Source organism: Ambystoma mexicanum, chromosome 5p (genome assembly GCF_040938575.1).
Source record: "Ambystoma mexicanum isolate Mex_15411 chromosome 5p, UKY_AmexF1_1, whole genome shotgun sequence".
Classification (NCBI taxonomy): domain Eukaryota; kingdom Metazoa; phylum Chordata; class Amphibia; order Caudata; family Ambystomatidae; genus Ambystoma; species Ambystoma mexicanum.
In genome coordinates, this window is record NC_090930.1 from 1,108,511,429 (window position 1) to 1,108,533,991 (window position 22,563).

The 22,563-nt window shown below is 48.0% G+C and overlaps 1 protein-coding gene across 5 annotated transcripts in view; it reads right to left on the reverse strand.

Moving 5' to 3' along the window:
- Positions 1 to 22,563, reverse strand: part of RNF144B (ring finger protein 144B) — a 511,196-nt gene that overhangs the window by 12,666 nt on the left and 475,967 nt on the right. For all 5 annotated transcript variants that reach the window (XM_069613583.1, XM_069613582.1, XM_069613579.1 and 2 more), the window contains one exon: positions 20,608 to 20,697. In XM_069613583.1, coding sequence (XP_069469684.1) covers positions 20,608 to 20,697 — 90 coding nt within the window. The remainder of the gene's footprint in view (positions 1 to 20,607; positions 20,698 to 22,563) is intronic.

The following is a 22,563-nucleotide window of genomic DNA, read 5'->3' on the forward strand; positions in this document are numbered from 1 at the left end:
CGCATATACGGTACTTGGGAGCGTGTATAGCCAGGACGGCACAGTTGCCGCGGGCACTGAATTATAACCAGCTGGGGGATTCATTGTGCCTGAAACTGAAACGCTGGGGGGCTCTCCCTATTTCCATGATGGGTAGGATCGCCCTAGTGAAAATTATAATTCTCCCAAAGCTATTCTACTTATTCAGTACGGTGCCGGTCTGGCCAGGTCGGGCTCTGTTTACTAAGATCACGGGAGCGTGTGCTTCATTTGTCTGGGGCGGTCACCCTAGGGTGGGCTAGAGGGTACTGACCAATGAATACTCCAAAGGCGGTTTGATGGCACCAGACTTTGAACTCTACTATCTGACTGCACAGGCACAATATGCTTCCCTTTGGGCTACAACATTTATTAATCCGGCGGGTCCTACACCAACTCAACCTGAGAAAGAGGCCATGTTAGCGCTCCACCAACTCACGAGGTCCACCTGCAAACACTATAACTCACTGAAACCGTCAAAAGTGACGATCACGGCATGGGCCAAAATAGTTGAGATATACGGCACTAACAAGATATATCACCCGAGTATGCCGCTTTGGGGTACCCCGCAGGCTACTTTTAACCTAGAGGGAGAAGCAGCCCACCAATGGACATCTAGGGGCATAGCACAATGGGGTCAACTTTTTACCGACGGGCACTTCATTCAATGGGAAGATATCAGGGACGTAGTGGGGAATACACCTGGGACCAGACATCAGTACATCCGTATGCAGGCAGCCTCCCAGAATATGTACCCAACCTTTCCCAACGAACCTCCACTTAACATGGCACTGGGATACGTGTTCGCAGGGGGATCTCAGAGGATAACGGCATCGGGTATGTACAGAATTATACTCCAGACACGCCCTTCGGAGCAACGTACAGCTAAGGCCAAATGGGAACAAGACCTGGGGGAGGAGATGGGAGATGTTGAATGGTCCCAACACTGTGCACTTGTTAAACAGATCTCCTGCAACTCCAAATACAGATTGATTCATTATAAAATACTACAAAGAACACACTACACCCCAATGAAACTCAAACACATATACCCGGCAATGACAGGGAAATGCCCGAGATGCCACGCCGACAACGCAGACATTTACCACATGTTATGGGCCTGTGTTAAACTGCGGGGATACTGGGAGGAAGTATGCCGGGTACTAGATGAGATGGCGGACCACCCCATTGAGTGGACTCCACGAATGTGCCTGCTGGGGACTTGTGAGAAAATGAACCCGATATGGCGGAAATTACTGAACTTAAGTTTACTATTGGCCAAGAGAGCGGTTTTGCTCAAGTGGAAAAGTGCAAATCCCCCAACTAAAGCTGATTGGATCAGGGACATGGCGTGGGCAAACGATATGGAGGAATTGTATATAGACACGGTGCTTCCCAGCTCAAGGCCCAAGAATATATGGGACAGATACAAGGCATACTTGGCGGGGAGGTTCGAGCAACTTAGCCCCGATCACGAATAGAAACTGTTATTGTAACTGTGCATTTTGTGTATGTGTCAATGATATAGCTAAGCAACTGTACTGACTGTGTGCAACAAAAAATAAAAGTTAAAAAAAAAAAAAAGATCCTACAATAATCAGGACCTTAAATGGCTATCTTTTCCACTAGCCAGAGGAGGGCCTAGTTATGCAACTAGACTACCAAACCAGTGAAGACGGGGCACTTAGAGACCCGTCAAAGACATGGTTATTTGTATGTGTATTCTCTGGTATACAATGTGGTGGAGGCTTGAATCTGTGCCACAATTCCTGGAGGCTGAATACGCTTGCTTACCAGAACTGGCAAATAGGTTTTCTATACGTCTCCACCCATTTGCATGGGATCCATGACCGAGCATGTGTCTGTCAGTACATCCCCTCGAGGCTAAGACCAGGTGTCCTACAAAAGAGACATACTCCCAAATGCTGCAATTGAAAGGAGAAACGCAAGCTCTTCAAAACCGGGCCAATCCCCCAGGAAAAAAAAGGAAATTCAGCTTGGAAAACTCACCATAGAACCAAAACCTTCTGATCTGGGATTTGCGAACACTTGGTTGCGACCCAGATTCCACCCTCCTTTGATGATCCACTGAAGAAACCCATCTTTGGCTGTAGCATTTTTAGACCAGATTCTTCCATTTTTCGGTGCTCTAATAACTGGTGTCACCATTCTAAACCCCTCAGTGAATTCATTCATCAATCTCGGGAGGATGACGTGGGGCGTTGGCCCCACCGCGGTATTGAATGCATGCCTTCGGTAACAGAAACCATGTTGCACTTGAGCTATCTGCCTGGTTTCCTAAATACTAAATAGTTTGGTCTGGGTGTTGCACACTATGAGAACCAGCTCCTTTGCCACATTGAGGGCTTGAATCCTCCCCCATATGTGTGTGAGCAGGGGTTTTGCTAGGTCTGGAAAAGACCCGGGGCTACGCTGATGTCAGAGCTGTCAGGACTGGGGGCTAGCTAGTCTTTTGGCTGTAGCTCCTGAGATTCTATCCAGAGCTACAACCAAAAGAACAGGGACTATAGCCCCCTTAGCCCCCCCCCCCCCAGCAACGCCCCTGTGTGCGAGTGTCGAATGCTATAACCACTGGGTTAACTGATATAATCTGTAAAAAGGGAAGACCCACAACCTTTGGAGAAGATGGTAGTCGGAGAAGAACGGGAACTATTGAGGCAAACCTTAGGAAGGCCATGAAGCCATGATCATTTTATGAAGACTGGCTCTTGATAATCTCATCCAGTTTCTGGTGTGAATGAGATCCTAACCTGTTGCAGGGTTTCCAATCATAATGGATGTGCCTATGTGCCAATTCAAACACTTCAGTTTTCTGATCCACTAATAAAGCCATGTTCCATGTGTCCCCCAGAATTCTTACTTAAAGGGCACACCCCGGTAACTACTCAGGTTGCTTCTGAGATCAAGAGATGGCAGTGATGGGTCATCACCAACATTTCCATGTGGAAAGACACACATTGCGAGGATCCAGAGAGCATGTGAAGATCAGGACATAAGCCATCAAATTATCACATTAAGGGCTGGCTTAGCCCTGAAGAGTGTTTCCAGTCTGTTGAAGCAAAAGGGAACGATACAATTCAGGTTTAGCACAATGGGACAGTTTAACCATCCTCCACAAGACCACAACAACGTTCTCTGCTGATGGATTCTGTCTGAGTACATATCACAGGGAAGTAGTCTAGCCACTTTCTCTGCATAGAACCATTGTGGTGACTTCTATCTACCGGCACTGAGCTTCTACTTGATTTCAATACGCAGTACAATTTCACTACCGTACAGGTGCAATATATATCCTTCTGAACAGAGGGGTTTCCACCTCAGTGATGTGTAGCAGTGTATGAAACCAGCTCAATCCAACAAGCCCTGCTGTAGCACGCTCTGTTATAAATTGGTGATCCGCATAGTGCTTCTTGGATATAAACCTGTACACAGCGCTGCACTATGCCGAGCCACAACAGCATCATCCCATTCCCGTGGCAGCCTTCCATCTGATTGACTGTCTTTGGAGCTGTGCACCACAATTTGCCTGATTTAAAGGAGGAAATGGAGTGAAAGCTAAGGAAATCACAACCCTTTGCCAACCCTCCAAAGTTAGGGCAACGTAGTCTCTACAATATCTTGAGGCACAGTACCCCATCATATAAGTTTACTGCCCGATTGGCGGCTCAAACTCACTGCAGCAAACATTCAAGTCTGATTCTTTCTTCTGTGAGCTACCCTGCTATTGTTTGCCATTTCTACCATAGGTCATGGACTCCTCAGTGATTTTCAGCCCAATATGGACCAGAGCGATGACTGTAACAGGTGTTTGTGACTCGCCTGTGACAGTGTGATTAATCCAAATTAATAAAGCAGACATCTGGGAGGGAACAAGTTACTTACCTGTAACTGTTGTTCTCCAGCGTGGGTCTGGCATGGATTCACATGCTCATGAATATTCCCCGTCGTCAGGCTGGGAATCCTCGGTAAAGAAAAAACCAGTATCAGTTTTGTTTCTGATCTGTCTTTCGTAGTAATAACCAATCACTGATCTCTGCGTCATACTGACCACAGCCAATGACTGCCTTCTACCTAAGCCCCGCCTCTGGCAGCCATCTTCAGATTTGGAAGCACGTGAAGTGGCAGTATGACCAAGTGAAGAGCCCCAGAGGGGTAGGCGGGAGGGTTTGCATGTGAATCCATGCCAGACCCATGCTGGAGAACAACAGTTACAGGTAAGTAACTTGTTCCTTCTCCAGCATGGGGTCTGGCATGGATTCACATGCTCATGAATAAAGAATACACAGCAGTACACACATGCACAACCACGGGAGGTGGCAAAGGCTCAACATTAAGCATTACATCAAACTCAACATTAAGCATCTTACCTCCTCACCAGGCTCACCTCAGGCGAACAGGTTGCGCAGCACTGCTTGGCCGACCCTGGACTCCTCCCTGGAATCCCGGTCGACGCAGTAGAATTTCGTGAAGGTGTGCGTCGACCTCCACGTAGCAGCCCTGCATATGTCCAGCAGGGGCACACCAGATAGGAACGCCGTGGTAGCTGCGATCGCTCTGGTGGAATGGGCTCTCGGACGGCCAGGCAGCGGTCGGTTTGCCAACCGGTGACAGTACATGATACAGCCGGAGAGCCATCTGGAAATGGAAGCCTTCGAGAGAGCCTTCCCCTGATTGACAGGTCCAAAGTTCACAAAGAGTTGTGACGTCTTCCGAAAACACTTCGTGCGGTCCACGTAGAACTTTAGCACTCTAGCCACATCCAGCGAGTGCAAAGTCCTCTCAGCCGGCGACGAAGGCGACGGGAAGAACACAGGCAACACCAAGGGTTCGTTGAGATGGAAGTCTGACGGTACCTTGGGCATGAAGGAGGGGTGCGTCCTGAGCACTACCCTCGTGTCGTGAAAAGTCAAGTACGGGGCCTTGCAGGAAAGGGCCTGGATCTCTCCCACTCGTCGTGCGGAGGTGATGGCCACAAGAAACGCTGTTTTCCACGACAGAAATTTCAACGGAGCTGAGTGCAGAGGCTCGAACGGAGGTCCCATGAGCTTGGTCAGTACCACGTTGAGCTCCCACGCCGGGGCCGGAGCTTTCACCGGCGGGAACGATCTGAACAGTCCCTTCATGTACTCTTTCACCAGACAATGAGACCACAAGGACGTCCGCCCCGTGGTTCTGGTGTATCGGGAGATCGCAGCAAGATGAATCTTGATGGACGCGTGTGCCAGTCCAGCATTGGCCAGCGTCAGCAGGTACGGCAGTACTTGGGGGGCCGTAACCCGTAGAGGGTTAATCTTCTGTGCGTGGCACCAGACAGAGAACCTCTTCCATTTGTGTCCGTAGCATTTAAGAGTCGAGGACGCCCTGGCCTTTGCAAGAACCTCTCTGCAGTCGGCCGGTATGTCGTATCCTCCAAACTCTAGCGCTGCAGGAGCCAGGCCTGCAAGTTCAGCGATTTCGGGTCGTGGTGGAGGATGGCGCCTCCTTCTCTGGAGAGTAGATCCGCGTCCACCGGCAGCTTGATTGGCGGGGACGCTGACAAGTCCAGAAGGTCCGGGAACCATATCTGCCTCGGCCACGCAGGTGCGACGAGGATCATCCTGCACCGTGACCTCTTGAGCTGGTTGACGAGCCGGATTAGCAGTGGCAAAGGAGGGAACGCGTAGAGGAACAGGCCCTCCCAGGGGAACGAGAAAGCATCGCCCATGCTCCTCGCCTGGGGAAACCTGCTGGCGAACCTCCGGCACTTGGAGTTCGTCGCCGTCGCGAACAGGTCGATCTGGGGTGTGCCCCACCGTCGGAAGAGGCGATTCACTAGATCCTGCCGTAGTTCCCACTCATGGCACGAGCGCAGCTCCCTGCTGAGTGAGTCGGCGATGGTGTTTTTTATCCCTGCCAGATGAAACGGCACCAGAAATATCCTTTGGGCGATGGCCCAATGCCACAGGTCCTGCGCCTCCTTGGACAGTGCTGGGGACCTGGTTCCGCCCTGTTTCCTGATGTAAAACATGGTGGTGGTGTTGTCGGTGAAGATCCTCACCACCTTGCCCTTGAGGGACGGAAGGAAGGACCCGAGGGCCCAAAACACTGCACGGAGCTCCAGGACGTTGATATGTAGGGATTTCTCCGTCGGGAGCCAAAGGCCTCTTGCGTGCAGATTTTCGGTGTGCGCTCCCCACCCTTCCAGGGAGGCATCCGTGGTCACTGTCTCCTGGTGGGCTGGGGTCTGGAAGTCCAAGCCCGCCGTCAGATGCGCGCGGGTGCCCCACCACCGGATCGCTCGTCGGAAACTCTCGTCGAGTGTGATCCTTTCCTCGAAGCTGCCCGTCGTTCGGATCCAGCGCGCGTCCAGGAACTCCTGCAACGGGCGCATCCGGAGCCTGCACATGGGAATGAGGTAGATGCAGGAAGACATCATTCCGAGGAGGGACTTGATGGACCTCACCTTGGCCGCGTCGGCCACCAACATCCGCTGCACCTTGCCCAGGATGGTCCTCGTCCTCTCCTCCGACGGGGAGGCCAGAAGGGACACTGTGTTGAGCCTCGCTCCCAGAAACAGAGCGTCTTGCGCGGGTACCAGGTGGGATTTGGCGTAGTTCACGGAGAATCCCAGGTCCGTGAGAAGTTGGACGGTCTTTGCCGTGTGAACCACGGCGAGCTCCCTCGTCTTGGCTCGGATGAGCCAGTCGTCCAGGTAGGGGTAGACGTGGACCCCCTCGCGGCGCAGCTGCGCCGCCACCGGTGCGAGGCACTTGGTGAATACCCTGGGTGCCGACCGTAGTCCGAAGGGGAGGGCCTTGAACTGGTAATGACGCCCTTGGACCACAAACCTGAGGAATTTTCGGTGCCCCTTTAGGATGGGAATATGGAAGTAGGCATCCTCCAAATCCAACAACGACAGGAAGTCTCCTTCCTCCAGCTGACCCAGGACGTGCTGGAGGGTGACCATCCGGAACTTCTGCGCCTTGATGAACTTGTTCAGACGTCGCAGGTCCAGGATGGGGCGCCATCCCCCCGTCTTCTTCTTCACGAGGAAGTATCTCGAGTAAACTCCGGAGCCCCGAAGCCTCTTTGGGACGAGTTTGATGGCGCCCTTCCTGAGCATCGCTTTTACCTCCAGGAGAAGTTGAGGGACGTGAAGTTCTTTCCTGGCCACGGGGGGGACGCGCGGGCACCTTCTCTGGAACTCGAGCGCGTGGCCCCGGCCCAAGGCGTCCAGCACCCAACGGTCGGTGGAGATGGACTCCCACACGCTGACGAAGCTCGCCAGCTGGCCTCCCACCGGGGTGCTTCGGTGGGGGCCCGACCCCACGGCCGGTTCAATCCTGCTTCGACGAGGCTTTGCCACCTTGACCTCCTTGGCCACGACGGCGGGGTCCGCCAGACTTGCCTCGTCCTCTGTAGGCCTCCTGAGACGACGAGCGGGCCGCTTGACGGTAGGAGGAGAAACCGCCGCGGGAATCTTTGGAGGCGCCCTTGCCTCCGCTGCTCCGAAAGGGCGTCCGTCGTTGTTGCAGAACTCCCAGGGCCCGGGCCGTCTCAGTGTCCGCTTTAATGGCCTGAAGGGAATCGTCCACTGTTTTCCCAAACAGGTTGTTCCCATCGAAGGGCATGTCCACGACTCTGGTCTGAACGTCTTGAGCCATCCACGCCGCCTAAGGCAAACGCCGTTGCTCAACTGGCGGAACCCGGTGTCGGCGATGTCCGTCGCAACGGTAATGGCGTGGTCCGAAGCCACCTCACCTTCCTGCAGGATCTCCAGGGCCTCTGTCCTCTTGTCGTCCGGCAGGAAGTCCAGCAGGGGAGCCAGTTTGTACCAGAGCTCCCTGTCGTAGCGGGCCACGATAGCCAAGGCGTTGGCCGCTTTAATCGTCGTCGCTGCCGACGAGATGACTCTGCGTCCCATAGCGTCCAATTTCTTTCCCTCACCGTCCGGTGGGGAAGTCGATGTGGAGGCCGCACCCCCCCCGCTTTCTTCCTGGCCGCCGCGGAGACGACGGAGTCCGGGGTAGGCTGCGCCCGGAGGCACAGGGGGGCCGTGTCCGGGACCCGGTACTTCTTCTCGTACCGGTCTCTTCTAGCTGGCGTCGTGGAAGGGTTCTTGAGGAGGGTGAGGCCCTCATCCCAAATGTCGTCCAATAGAGGCACCGAGAGGACCGTCTTCCTCTTGGCCTCGCGCCGCTGATAAAGGAAACCTTCCTTCTTCTTCTCCTCAGGGCAGAGTTGGAAAAGCTCGGATGCCCTGGTGATCATGGAGTGGAACGATCCAATCTCGTCGGGCGGAGAAGCCCTAGTGGGAGGCGACGACGGTACATCCTCGTCGTATACCTCGTCGTCCGTACCCGTCGCTGCCGTATCAGTCCCCGTATCATCCCCTCGGGTGGACGGGGAGGAGGGCTGGACGGGGCGCGACGGCTGAAAAGGAGGTGGAGGGTGGATCCTTCTTTTCTTAGTAGGGGGAACACCAGAAGGTCCCGGTTCTGGGTGCCCCGACGGGAGAGGATCCTCCGTCGGCAACGGTAGTCTCGTCCTTATCTCTGAGCATAAGGACTGTATAGCCAACAAAATGGCTGCCGAGTTGTCTTGCGGTGCTGGCAGAGGGGAATCCGACGGGCGATCAGGGGCCCCGTCGGTACCCTCGACGATGTCGTCGTCACCTGCGTCGGGATTCATCCCGACGGGCCGGTCTTCTTCCACGCCGAGGCCGCTGCTTAAGACCTCGACCAGTTCCTCCTCCGAGGTTGAAGCCGAATCTACGACGACGCCCTGCCCCCCCTTTCTCTTCCCCTCGGGGGATTTCACGGGGGTCCTATCGATGGGCACAAAAGAGGACTCCCTCCGAGGTGGCAGGGAGACTCTGAGCCCCGAGGTCGCCACCACTGGTGTAGCCTGCACAGGCTGAGCCAGGGCCGCCGCGACAGTTTCGATAGAGGGCTTGGCCGGATGGATTAAGGCCTTCACCACCTTAGGTGCGCTCACCGCCTTATCCTTGAGGGGGGGGGAGACACCGCCTCGCTCCCCCTCCGCCTTCGAGCTCGACCGGGGCCTCTCGAGGAGCTTCGCCGGGTGCTCGGCCTTCCTCTTACCCGACCCAGAGCGTTGGCTCGTGGTTGATGGTGCCGGGGAGGGTGCGCCCTGCCTGGCGCCCGTAGAGCCCGACCGTTCGGCGCTCCCGGTGCCAGCGGACTCGCGGTGCTTGGCCTTATGTTGGACCCCCGTCGCCGGGGCGTCCTCAAAGGTCTTAGAAGACCGCTCGGATTTCTTCTTCTTCTTCTCGCCGGACGGGCTCTTCCCTTCTAGCCAGTTGGCGAGACGTTGATGGCGGTCCTTCATGGTCCGCTCCGACATGCTGCCGCAAAACGCACAGTCCTTCTCCACGTGCGTCTTGTCCTCATGTAGGCAGTAGAGACAAAAAGAGTGTTCGTCCTCCTTGAAGACGTTCTGCAGCTGGCATCCAGGGCAGACCCTGAACAGCTTTCCGGGCGTCGAGCTTCCCTTCTCCTGGGCCATGACCGGGCCTGAGAAACTTCTGGAGTCCTCCAAAAGCGTAGCTCGACGAAATCTTCACCCTTGAGGGGCGCAGACGAATCCGACACGAGTCCCCGTTGATCGGATAGAGAGTCGGTGGAGCTTGAGGCTCTTTTGACCAAAAAAACGAAGTTTTTGAGAAAAAACGTGAAAAAAATAGCACTAACGCTCGAGAGCAATAGCACGAGGATCCCAACACATGAACGTGCGGTAAAAATCTGAATATGGCTGCCAGAGGCGGGGCTTAGGTAGAGGGCAGTCATTGGCTGTGGTCAGTATGACGCAGAGATCAGTGATTGGTTATTACTACGAAAGACAGATCAGAAACGAAACTGATACTGGTTTTTTCTTTACCGAGGATTCCCAGCCTGACGACGGGGAATATTCATGAGCATGTGAATCCATGCCAGACCCCATGCTGGAGAAATGTAATTATTTGCTGACTGCATAAGTGCACCAGGTCCCCTGAACACGAACACACTGACACAGGAAATAAGATACCCCTGTAAGGTTGGCTAGAGAGGCGGGTTTAGGCAATTACATTATAAAAACTGGATGCCACAGTGTTAACTCGAAGCTGCTGGTATTTCTCAGAAGAAGATATCGATCGGCACTTAACTTGGAAATCAATATAAATGGCCACGATATTCCCAGAACTTGGCAACTATGCCCGCAACTACTCGGTTTATAGAAATGTTCCCCACCCAGAACAGACAGAGGTAAAAATAAAGTAGTTAACCTCTGAGTAAGTCCTTAAATACAATGTAAAGCACCTACAAAACAGCGGCAGATAGATAATTACTAACAAGCAAGTAATGTACTAATCCTATAGGGAGGCGATGGGTAAGCCATGTGCCCACCATTGTTCTATCTCCACTCCTTCTGCGGGACTTGTGCACTGGAGCATACCCTGATGCTTCACATGGGTGCTGGCAGCCCAGCAGGCTTTGCAATTAAGGGGGGGGTGGGGTGGATGGGAGAGACTGGATCCATTTCCCAGAGACTTTCAGAGCACGTAGCAGCATATCTGCCTAGTCTCTGGGTTTATCCCGAAGATTCCAGGCTTTTACGCACTTCTCTGGGTCTCTGGGGAAGAGTGTGGAGTCTCTGGGATTTCCAGCAATCCAAGGAAATTCCCCATGCCTTGATGTGATTGGCTACAAACAGACCGCTCTTGCCAATCACATTGAGGTGTGCGGGGAAACTAAGGATTGTGCACAAATCCCTGCACTGAATCATGTCATTTGACATCGGGCTGTGCCGTTTAATTTTTTTAAGTGGACGCGTCGGATGGGCAGACTCTTGGAGAAGGGGGCAGGACATCAGTGACAACATTCTCTGGGTTTTGCATTTAGAAATGCAGGCAGGTCTGCTTAGCAGTGGTGCTCCTGTGCTGTTAAACTATTTCCACTGCACCTGCTTACAGTAAAGTTTTCCACAGAAAATAGGAGACAAATGTTTACGCTAGCCCACAACAGCGTGGCCAACAAACATGGGCCAGCCGCCATCCAGCCCCTGATAAAAGCTTTCAACAGTGCATACTACAACAGGGGGGAGAGGAGGAAGAGAAGGAGAAGGGGGGAATCCAAATGTCCACAACAGTGCAACCTCTTGATCATGAGCTACAAATTATGTCTCAGAGGCTGGCAACTGCATGGCCCCAGTAATCTTGGGGGCAGTCTCAGACAGAAAACACAGGAAGAGGCATGCGGGTAGCGTGGCCTATCTCGCTCTCCTAGGGATTAAGGGGAAATGCAAGAATTTTCTTGGATAACTGTTTGACAAGGTGGACTGCCTTTGTTAAGTAAGGAATGTGACAAGGAAAGGGGAACAGGAGCTAATGACCAGCATTTGGTTGACTGGATGTAGATTTAATCGTTTGTAGCCAGAATGCATCATCGTGAAGTTACATAGTGGGCAGATACATTTGCAAAGATAATGCAGGTCTAACAGCCCGATTCCTGTGCCAAATTCCACAGATCTATAATGAACTCTATAGTAACCGGTAGGGCAGCAGATGCTGCACTTCAAAGGTCACACAATCCGATCTAAACCCTAAGAGCCACTGCTTCTACGCATATGATACGGAGGGATAAATCAGATCTCAGTTGCCCACACTCAAGAAAGTGGCACTAATCCATTAATAAATTCCACTCTCTCGATCCACGCTACCCCATCCTCCGTATCGCAAATGTCTCCTCATTTCCCGAAGAACCCACATCACACAAGGCCTCCTATGCGCTCTCCTGACCCAGAACAAGAGGGAGACGCTGCCAGTGCACTTGCCTGCTTTGAATGAGAGACCTGGAGCCACGTCTGTATACACTCTCCTCAAAAGGTTTGTAAATCGGCAATGCACCAGTTTAGGATGAGCAGGGTTGAAGCCACGTTATACACATCTCCAGTGCTTTAAGTTGGATAAAAAATAAATGGGGGATGCCTAAATCATCCAAAAACAATCGTTCTTTGGAGGCATAACCTCAGAAGAGTCTGGCATGGCACGAACGCGTAATTAAGGAGCCTTTGTAAGAGAGAGAGAGAGAGAGAGAATGGCTGAAGGAGAACGAGAGAGAGAGGGGGGAGAGCATGGCTGAACGAGAGAGAGAAGAGTGAGAGAGAAAAGAGAGAGAGAACCCTCTCCCTGCACTCTTTTCTACTTGGTTTGTTCAATGCTTCAAACACCTTTCGGGCCTATAGGCCATTTTAAATGCTTTTGGATTAGACTGCTGCCTTTATCTGGTCTCCTCATGGCAGGTTCAGCTGTAGCTTCATGGTCACATAAGGATAAACTGAGAAGATAGTACCAGCGAAACATTCCAAAATCCAATATTCTTGGAGGAAAATCTAGGGGTCCGATTAGCAGGACTAAGTTCTCACTCCAGTGAGACAAAGGTAATCATTGTGATAATGTACCATGCTCAGCCCTTAAGGCGTTTGCGGGTATGAATCAGGTGGCCAAGCCCCACCACCTGGTATGTGATGTGGGATCCAGGGGTGACAAGGAGAGGATTCCCTTGTTTGGCCCAAAAAATTGGGGGCCTGGTGTAGGGGACGAAAACATGGCCTATGCTACCACTGCTGCCCCTTTAAAGAATCACACTTGGGTCCTTATGAAGAAATTTGAAGGCCCGGTTATGTAGGACCTGAGGTATTCAGCCCATTTGGATGCCCAGATCAAGTATACCAAGGTAAAATCTGCTTTGGACAAACTTGCCACTTATGCATTGGACGAGCGCCAGATCAAACATTGGTCCTGCCGTCTTTGCTTGTGATGTTTAGTGTCTGCATCAAATCGGCCAGGACTGAATCAGTGAGATCGAAGAAGAGGGACCAACCTTTTAAAAGACACAGTCCTAAAGGAAAGAGAAGTTGCAAATGTTAGCATGGGTACACCTGAACAGAGAACACTTGGGCAAACCAACTAAGAAAGAAGACTACACTCAGCTGAAAGCCCTTCCCATAAACCCACCACAGAGCGAGCAATGGGACTGCTATAAAAGCCTGTTCAAGGAACAGTCTGGTGTGAAAGTTGGGAGTAGCGGAGCAGCAAGATTTTGAGCACAGGGAGATGATGGTGGAAGAGAATTTGGTGGAGCGGGAGGAGTTGTTGCAGCAGGAGGAGTTGTTGGTGATGGTGACTCCAGGGACAGATCTGGACCACCAATATCAAAACTAGAAGCATTGCTGTATGACAATAAACTGAGCGACACCAGGGAGAGAACCAGACATGAAATAATGGTATCACAAACCTTTTGCCTCTGGAAGAACGGATTTGTTAACTGGGCCTATCAAGGGCTTTCAATCCAGCAGAATTGTAAGCAAGGAAGGTGAAATACAGAGAGGCGACAAGATGAACTCCATTAGCCCTGGACATGAGGTTAGACATCCTGGTGGAACTGGATGATAATATATTGTGGAACACACTACAATGTAGAAGAAACCAAGGACAGATAAGAACAAAGGCATCCCGACTAAAGAGGTACTTTACTGGATTGGTGTCAAACGGAGGAAGAGATTGAATTAGTTAAGTAGATTGAGCATGTAAAAGTGATTTATTTCGAGCTTCTGCTCACTAATACAATCTTACAACAAAATATATTACAGTACAATGATTTACACATTTGTAATGTGCAAAACTAACAAATACTCCGTGCACAAACAACGAGAAAAAACAACTCCCACCCTTAATAAAGTGCTGAAAAGGGGAAACAAATGCTTTGTGTTGGATTCAATTTGGAATCAAAATTAGTCCCATTCACTTAAAATGCGAATTTTTAAAAACCTGTTTCCTGTGGTGCGTTGCTATACATAAATATTTTTTTTATTTCAGATTAAGTTAGATATTTTGAAGACTAGTGCTGAGGTACACCCACATATGGATGAAGATTTTGAATGGTTATTTGAAACCCAACCCATAGCTGTGGACTCTTCGTCCATTCGATCAAAATCCAATTCTTCGACTCTCATTGGTGTCTGTGGTGGCGTTTTCCCAGTGCCTTTATGACTGTATTCAAATCCAAAAGCACTATTGCTCGGGAAGTAAATCCCACAATACCACAAAGTCTAATTCCCAAGTCTACTGTTCCAAGGACCCAAACAGGAAGAAAAAAATCCCAAAGTGAAAGCAGAATCCACCAGAGGCAGAGAAACAGGAGGCAGATTAACACCCAGAACCTACTTAAATCAAAGCCGTTACATGCATCATGATTGGGCAGATATCTCTTTGGTCTCTTCTTTCTTCAAGGTTTTCAAATGTATCTGAATTTGATGTTCAAATAATGCCTTGGTCTTGCTGCACAGCTGCTGCCTTTGATCATTGACATGGATGTTTGACTTAAACCATTCTTCCTTCATTGTCCTCTTTTTTGGTGTCTCTCTTTTAATGCCTCGCTTAAACCTGGCCAATTTCCCAGATATCTTTAAAAAGTCTACTATTAATCCCCTTCTTAAGAAACCCAATATTGATTCCTTTGATCATTCTCATGTTTGCTGAACTTCCCTTTCCCTTTGCCTTACTTGCATACAAAAATCTCTTCTTTCCTAGACACTTCTCATTATTCTCCTTTTCAGTCTTGCTTCTATACTGGATATTGTACCAAGACCACTTTTCTCACAATCTCTGATTCAATTCACCAGGCACGGCATCCTAATGTCTCATTGATACAGATTTTGTTAGATCTCATTGCTGCATTCAACACTAGGGATCACTCCCATTTTGCTCCAATGCTCGTCTTCTCTTGGGGCTTCTGGTTCAGTCTTCGACTGGTTTTCATCTCAAGAACTGCCCTTTTACTGTACCTTAAAAGGTTCTATGTCATCATCTTTTTCACTTCCTTTTTGAGTTACTCAATGCTCTCTATTGGGTAAACCTTTTACCATTTCACACCATTCTGATAGCTTCTTTTAATTATGCATGTTAGGTTTCAAGCACATTCATATGCTGATGACACCCAGAACACTTACACTCCCTCTTTCACTGTGGCTCATATCAGCGGTGTTCTTCTTGCCAATCTATTCATTCTTGGGTGGCTTCTCATTTTCTTCTTCTTAATCCTAAAAAGAATGACATTTTGTTTTTCCCTGCTTCTCCTGTGATTCATTCCCCTTTATTAATGTATGTTCCTCTCTTACAATTACCACTTATTAAGGGTGCCCGTATCCATGGTTTTATTTTTAATGCTAATCTTCTGTGTTAAGATCAAATTATTTCTGCTGTGTGTACTTGTTTGTTTCAACTTTTTAATAATTCACTAAATCCAACATCATCTTACTTTTGCCTATACTGAATTAACTTTTGCAAAATATGGGCTCCATCTTCGCTCATCCCGCATTTTTTTTAAATGTGTTTTTTGCCAAAGGTTTTTGGCCAAATAAAATCAATATTTTTGTTATATTTGGGGTGTCCCTCCCAAACCCATCCTCCCCTATGTATTCCCTATTCCCCACCCCCTACTCCTTAGATGCCCTTACCCCTCCCCCCTATTGTTCAATGATTTTTTTCGCCTAACATTTTTCAGCAAAAAATGTATTGGAAAAAAAAAATCTGCAGACTGAATGAATGCTGTACCCAAACTATGGTTCTTTAAACTCTGTTGAGCTGCCTACTTATACCCTACTTTCATTTCATCTAATATTGCATTCTCTTTAGACTTCAATTTCCTGCAAGACTCACTCCATAATTGGCCGAGCTATGCTAATATTATCAAATGTATTCATGCTCTTGCACCGGACCATCTCTAATCTAATTCCATTGCATCACTATGTGCCCCTTCTCCTTTTTTGTTCCTTCAGGACCTTGCTACAAAGTGTTTAAAGCCCTTCTACTGGACATACGTTCATGCCCTATGTTGATTTTGTCAAGAAACTCTTAAAACATCTGTTAGGCCAGTGGTCTTCAAATTGGGGTTCTGCCCCCACTTAGGAGGGCTCAAAGGATGTTCAGAGAGGGCCCCAGATTCTTTAAAGAGGGAATACAATGACTGTTTTTAATATAAGAAAGGATTAAGGTGACTGCTTTTAATAGAACATATAAGCAGTAGGAAATATGCTTATATTTTAAAGAGTGTGGCTCCGGTGCACATCCTTTGGGCCCCTTAGGGGGAGGGGCAACACATAGGTGATGGTACCAGAAACAATATTTTTATTCAAGGGGGGGGGCTCAGTAGGAAAACGTTTGAATACCACTGTATGACACTGTACGTTCCTCATGACAATGTCAGTTTAACGTTTAAATACGTTTTTCTTCATAATTCATCCCATCCTTTTTTATTTGGATTATTTGTGTGTATGTCTCATTGTCACAATTTTTTATTAATTGTACGGATTATTGTATACTGTACAGCTCTTTGGATAAGTCAGCTACATATGTTCTCCTCAAAGAACATGATGGTGATACAACCAATAGGGAGAAAACAGGGCTGCCACTACTTGCAGCCAGAGTACAGGCCAGTGCAGTCCAATTAGCGGTCCAAGCTCAAGCCAGAAGATGAGCCGACAATACCCATCGGTAGGTGTGCCCAGAGTCAAAAACTATGCAATATGTGCAAAATGGCGAAAAGGGGGTAGAAACAAGGAAAGGTGAGGATTATGGGAGCCAGGGCAGAACAGTGGACAGGAAGAAGAGAACAAAGTCTGTTCAACAGCACGCCACACACGGCAGGACAACGGCAAAATGCAGCGCAAAAGGTTCACCCAGAAGTAAATAAATGGAAAACTGCATGGAAAGTGCTAGGTATATTGATGAATGTAGTTTGTCCTTACTTGTAACTACGGTGCAATGCCGAACCTAGGCCTCGGCCCAATCTGCAGTTGTGTCTTCCGTAAGGAAAGCGCTGCAGGGCATAAGGGGTCCACCACATCCCATTATAGGGTACCTGACAGACCTGCATTTGCATCCCAAGTCATGAACATATTCCGCAACATGAGGTGTTGATGGGGGGTTGGGGGGGGGGGGGGGAGGCGGGAATAGATCATCAGATTCTGGGCGATCTACATCCAAATCTCAACTTCAGAATTGTCGATTCCATGTGAGAAGATTAGCCTGTTCTGGGACCACTGTACCCAGCTTGCTATCAGTTGCTCTGTGTGCTCAGCAACAACCTGGGGGCGAGCGTGACAGCATCTCGGCCAGTAATGCAAAATAGAAGACAGGTCTGAGAAAACATCGGACGATACATATGAGACTGGGACAATAAGCAGGTTGACACCCAACCCCTCCTGAAGGGAAGAAAAGCCCATCAAAACGCATACATTTGTGACAGTGCATTTTAAAGGTTTGCATAGAATACATTCAATGAAGGTGAAGTAGCCCAATAGTTAACTATCTCAGACAAATACGCCAGATGTCCAATTGAAAGGGCCACATCTCTTGAAGTGGCCTGGAAGAGGTTTCTGCTGGTTGAGCTGTAGTCCACAGTTTACTAGACAATCTGGACCTTTATAGAAGAACCAGTGCTCGAGTCCCCACTAACCTGCCTGATACAGTTGCTTAGAAACCTTACGCCCCATAGGAATTTAATATGGTTTGCATTGGTTTCTGTAGAACATTTTCTAGCGCTCAGCTAATTACACCAGAAGGTCCTGGCAATACAGGAGGTGAATCAACTACTTTGCTTTGCATACAGTACACGTGTTTATAGGCAGATCATTGACCAAGGAGTGGAAAAATGTCCTTCAGTTCCTGGGTACAAATGAGGAAGAGAGCCTACATTATGATGAAGAGGTGGGAGGTATTTACTGGGAGCTTGTTGCTGATAAAACCAACGTGCAGGGTTATCTCTATTCACGGGGAGGTTCGGGAGTAATGGGGGTGAACCCCCCCCCCCACTTAGTAAAAACGGAAAGAGGGTGGGGGCTGAAGAAATGTCATTATTTCTATTTTTGCAGACCACGTAAAATCAGGCGAAAAAAAAAAAATCAGTATTTTGGATAGGCGACCTACAAAAATCGAAATAATGACATAGAACCGTCGAGAAGGCCATAGTACAGAAACTCAAGGTCTTCAAGAAGCATACAGCTCACAGCTTTTTTCAGGGGTTTGCAGCCAAATCTTTCCTGTGAATGAGGAAAAAGAAACCTGGCATCCATGTAAGAGGGGCGCGATTCTGGAAGCAATGCTGACAAGGGCAGTTTAGAAATAGTCCCGATTTAAAGAGGTATATTTGGGGATGAGAATTACAAAAGGAAGACATCTGGACTTTCTTTTGTTCCATTTATGAGAAGACACTCAAGACCTTAAGAAGCCTACATACAATAAGTACGGCTAAGTGTCTGGCCACTGAAATAACAATGTGGCTAGCTTCTTTCACATTTAGCACAGTATTCATGTTGCTGTGACGAGGCACTTGTGTGCAGGACGACAGACGTCCTATGGCTCTTTTATACACACATCGTATCCTGGATGAAGGACATTAGGCCAGGTGCCTTCCAATTGTCATTTCTGTCTTTATAAGCAGATTCTTCTCAGAAACAAATATTTTATATGTGGAAATTAAAATATGCACCCTCATTGTGCACAGAGTAGCATTAATCAGCAAGGCGCAACCAGAATAGGACTGCTTTAACACGACACACATTGCCAGAGCGGCTGATTCGCCTGAAGTCATTGCTGCTCTGGAAGGGTCATGCTTCGCTTTCCTCTACAGAGGAGAGGCTAAAACAGAGGGCAAAATTGAACCACACTTACCCACTATAGTATCAACACTGAAGAAAACTGGGAATTAAGTTTAAAAGCTGGCAAGAGTGTTCATGTTTTCCTGAATTTACAGAAACCCAACTCATTGGACGAGTGTTCTATAATCTTGGAGTTAGTAGTGAGTAGCAGTAAACTAGTGTCAAGCCCCAGAAATGTGGCTTGCTAGAAAGCAGAGTTCTTTGTCAAATATACATTTATGTGTTTGGCATGCAGTCTTTACCGATACCCAAGGTAAAGTCATCAGCAACATTTCTGCAAAAAGACAGACATGGGTTTTCAAAGAAACGTATTTATTTATTTGGTGAAATTCCATACTTCACCACATCCAATCCATCCGTCTCTAGATGCTTACCCGTTATATACATATCCAGTAAAAAGGCACATGTTTATGGTTGCCCAGGGACTGGATGAAGTTAAATTCTAGTGCTTTGCCAACTGCACCGAAAAGTATGTTACCCCCCTTGTAACCAAGAAGACATTGCAGACAAAGCCAAGCACAGATTATGTAGAGGAATGTACTCGTTTACTATTGTGTCTTCCACTCAAATAGCTTGTGGCGGCTTAAGGCATTTAAACCACAATCAGAGAATCTTCACCCAGATTCAGCTTCTGAAGATGATTTAGCGATTTTCGGATCTGTGAGGAGATTGTACATCCTCAAATTTGTATTCATATTTCTTTATTTGCTATGAACAAAATAAGACATCCAACAGAACAACCTTTCAGTGTCCACAAAGTCCAAAGCAGGAAGCGGGGTAATCCAGTTACTGAATGCCTTAGAAGCGTCATGTGATCCGAGTGATGCAAACCTTCTGGTATGGAGCGAGTGACAACATGCAATTAAGGAGGAAGTGTTAACAGAAATGCTATATGGTACATTCTGAGTTTTTCATTCTGTGCCAGTCCCCACCAGAGTGGTATAACACCTCTAGCATGTCAGGAAATGGGTGTATTGGGGTATCCAGACTGCAGTCTGTGAGAGAGAACAAAAAGGGCAACGGAGGAGAGGAAGAGTGCAAAGGGAGTAAGTGAAACTACACAGTAAATTACCAGAGAGGCAGCCAATGCCCAGGAATATTCAATAGCGTGCAGTCATTTACTGTAAGGCCTGTGAATCCTTAATTAAATAACATCCCAGTGATTTATAAATCAGGCAGACATATGCCGTCTGCGCCTTCGTGATGTAAGCAAATCTTAGCTTGTGAGGGAACAGACTTAGAAGATTGGCGAGCCAAAACAGGGATGATGCAAGAGTTCAACCGATCCAAAAAAGGATCATCATCAGGTGTGTGCTACGTCATGAGATGGTTTATCCGTCAGAAAGGTTTGAAAAGGAGCTTGCTCCAAATGGGATGGTGGAGACATAAAACGATTGCTGAAATAAGTAAACTGGCCAATTGTAGGTTTTGATGGCATTTAATGTTAATTACCCAGCCATTTTCAATTAATCTAGATTAAGCATGGGGCAAGATCTGCATCCACACACCTGTGAAACGTTTAGTGTGATGTAATATGCAAAATCAGTAGCACACAACTCCTTAGTTAGACAAACGTTAGCCAACTAATAGGTGGAAACAAAAATAGACTAATTAGCCTTCAGCATCTTTTGAATTGTACTGACAAATAATTTAGGAATGAACATAATAAAACCAAAATCAACACTAAATAAATAACATACACGAAAAATAGTTCTTCATCTGGCTGTTCTGTGCACCAGCTGTACCCTCCGTGCATACTCCATAGAAAGTACAAACAACAATAATAATGGACAAGTAAAAAGCAAGCTCATTTTTTAAGTCAAAAGCATCACCATGAGCGTGACTTATCACTGTTTGCTTGATTTGTCTTACCTGCGTTCTGTTCCACATAACGGAGGCACGGGAATGCCCAAGTTTGTTCCTACACGGGCCCTTATCATAATGTCGAAGGAAAATATCATTCTGAAATGTGAAGAAGAATCAGGGCGTCAGTAAATTACATCTCTATCCGTCCACTGGTCATACAAAGTGAACAACGGGCAATGCAACCCTGCCTTGCTGACCCTCTCGGATATCCTCACTCCCCTTCCCCTCTGTCCCATCAACAGTTTCCCATTGTGCTAATGGCCCCAGGTCCCATCAAGAATAGGATTAATACCATTGGTCAGTACACTACAACCTTTGGCGCTCCACCTGGTTTAGACAAATTCCTGTGATGCTTCGCTATTGACTATGCTGGTTAGGGCTGATGGGATTTGCAGTTAAACATCTGGAGAGTCAAATGTTGCAGACCTCTTTCAATAGGTCGCATTACATTTTACACCACTGCCTTCAGCTGTGCTTGACTGATTAGGCCACCTTCTCTAATTACTTTTATGTGTCCCCCACAAATTTATGCTCCTCCTTCATTTAGAGGTCCAACCTTACAGTAAAACAACAATTATCTATGTTGTTTCATTGTGCTCCCTGGCGAAAATCTAAGACACTAACTGACCTTTTCACAGTCTCCCCTGATTTTACTTGAGCACTCTGAAGAGCCTGAAGGTGGTGTTAAACCCTAGACAAGAACCTTGAATACATATGCATCACCAATACTTTTTATAATTGAGACAAGACTATTAATCTTATGTCTACATTGTGATGGTGTGAAACCCCAGGCTTTTTTATTTTCACAAAACAAAAACATAGCGGTAATTTGGTTTCTAAAAGGGAGTCTGCTAATCAGGATCCCCACCCCCTTTCATAAGACCAACAAGTTCCCTAGCTGCAACCATAATGGCAACTGCAGCACCTGCTCTTCAAAGGAACAGGGCATGCTCAAAGGTCACCTGTGCATTCCGAACAGCTGCTGTGACCCAAAGTCAGTGCAGCCAGAGATGGCATTTTAACTTCTGTACCTGTGATTCAAAGTGTTATAATTGTTGTGGTCCGGTGTCAGGTTAGTCTCTAAAAATAAATTTTACCTGGATATGGTATGGTGACTCATAAGAGCACACAATTAGTAAAGTGACACCAATTCTGTATCACACAAGTGTAAGCCCTATGAGCTGTGAAATACCTGAGGGTATCTCACCTATCAAGAGTCCCTTATTCAGGTGGCCAAGAAAGGGAGGACCTTCTCTTATTTTGACCCAAAAGGCAGACAAGCAGGAAAAGATCACCTGTGTAGGGGCGCACAGGGTTATGCTCAGGAGAATGCCCAAAGAGAGACGAGGTATCTTGTCAGAGAAAGAGAGGAAGGAGAGGTATCTGAGGTTTTCATGTGCTGTATTGCATCTGCTTCCCTTCCTCCCATTAGAACACTTTCCTGCCCCGATCCAATATCCCCTCTGTACGTAATCAATCCTCTAAGGTCCCAAACCCAAACGGTTACACCCAAAAAGCATAACTCCCAGAATCATTGTTTCACCCATCTCCATTCGAATACTCCCCATCCTTCTTCCCGACCCTCCGATTATCATTTTTCGCATTCCCAACCTTCTTTGACAACTCATTACAGTTCCCACAAACCCCTCTGTTCTGTTCTAAATCCCGGTCATTGTCGTACATTTTGCAAATCTCCCCTATCATGTCCCAAGGATACTGTGACACTCCAACCTCTCCCATTTCCAATGTAAAGCCTATCATTTCTGATACCCACACTTTTTCCCGATATTGAAAACCACAGACTAGTAATACACCTGTTTACGTGACATGTCCCGATGCAAGGACCAGGCAAAATCGGGTGTGCATGATTCAAGTTAGGCAATTAACTTGAATCATGCACACCCGACGACCTTTCCTTTTCCCCACAAGGATAAATGGTGGAGCGAGAGAGCACATTGCGAG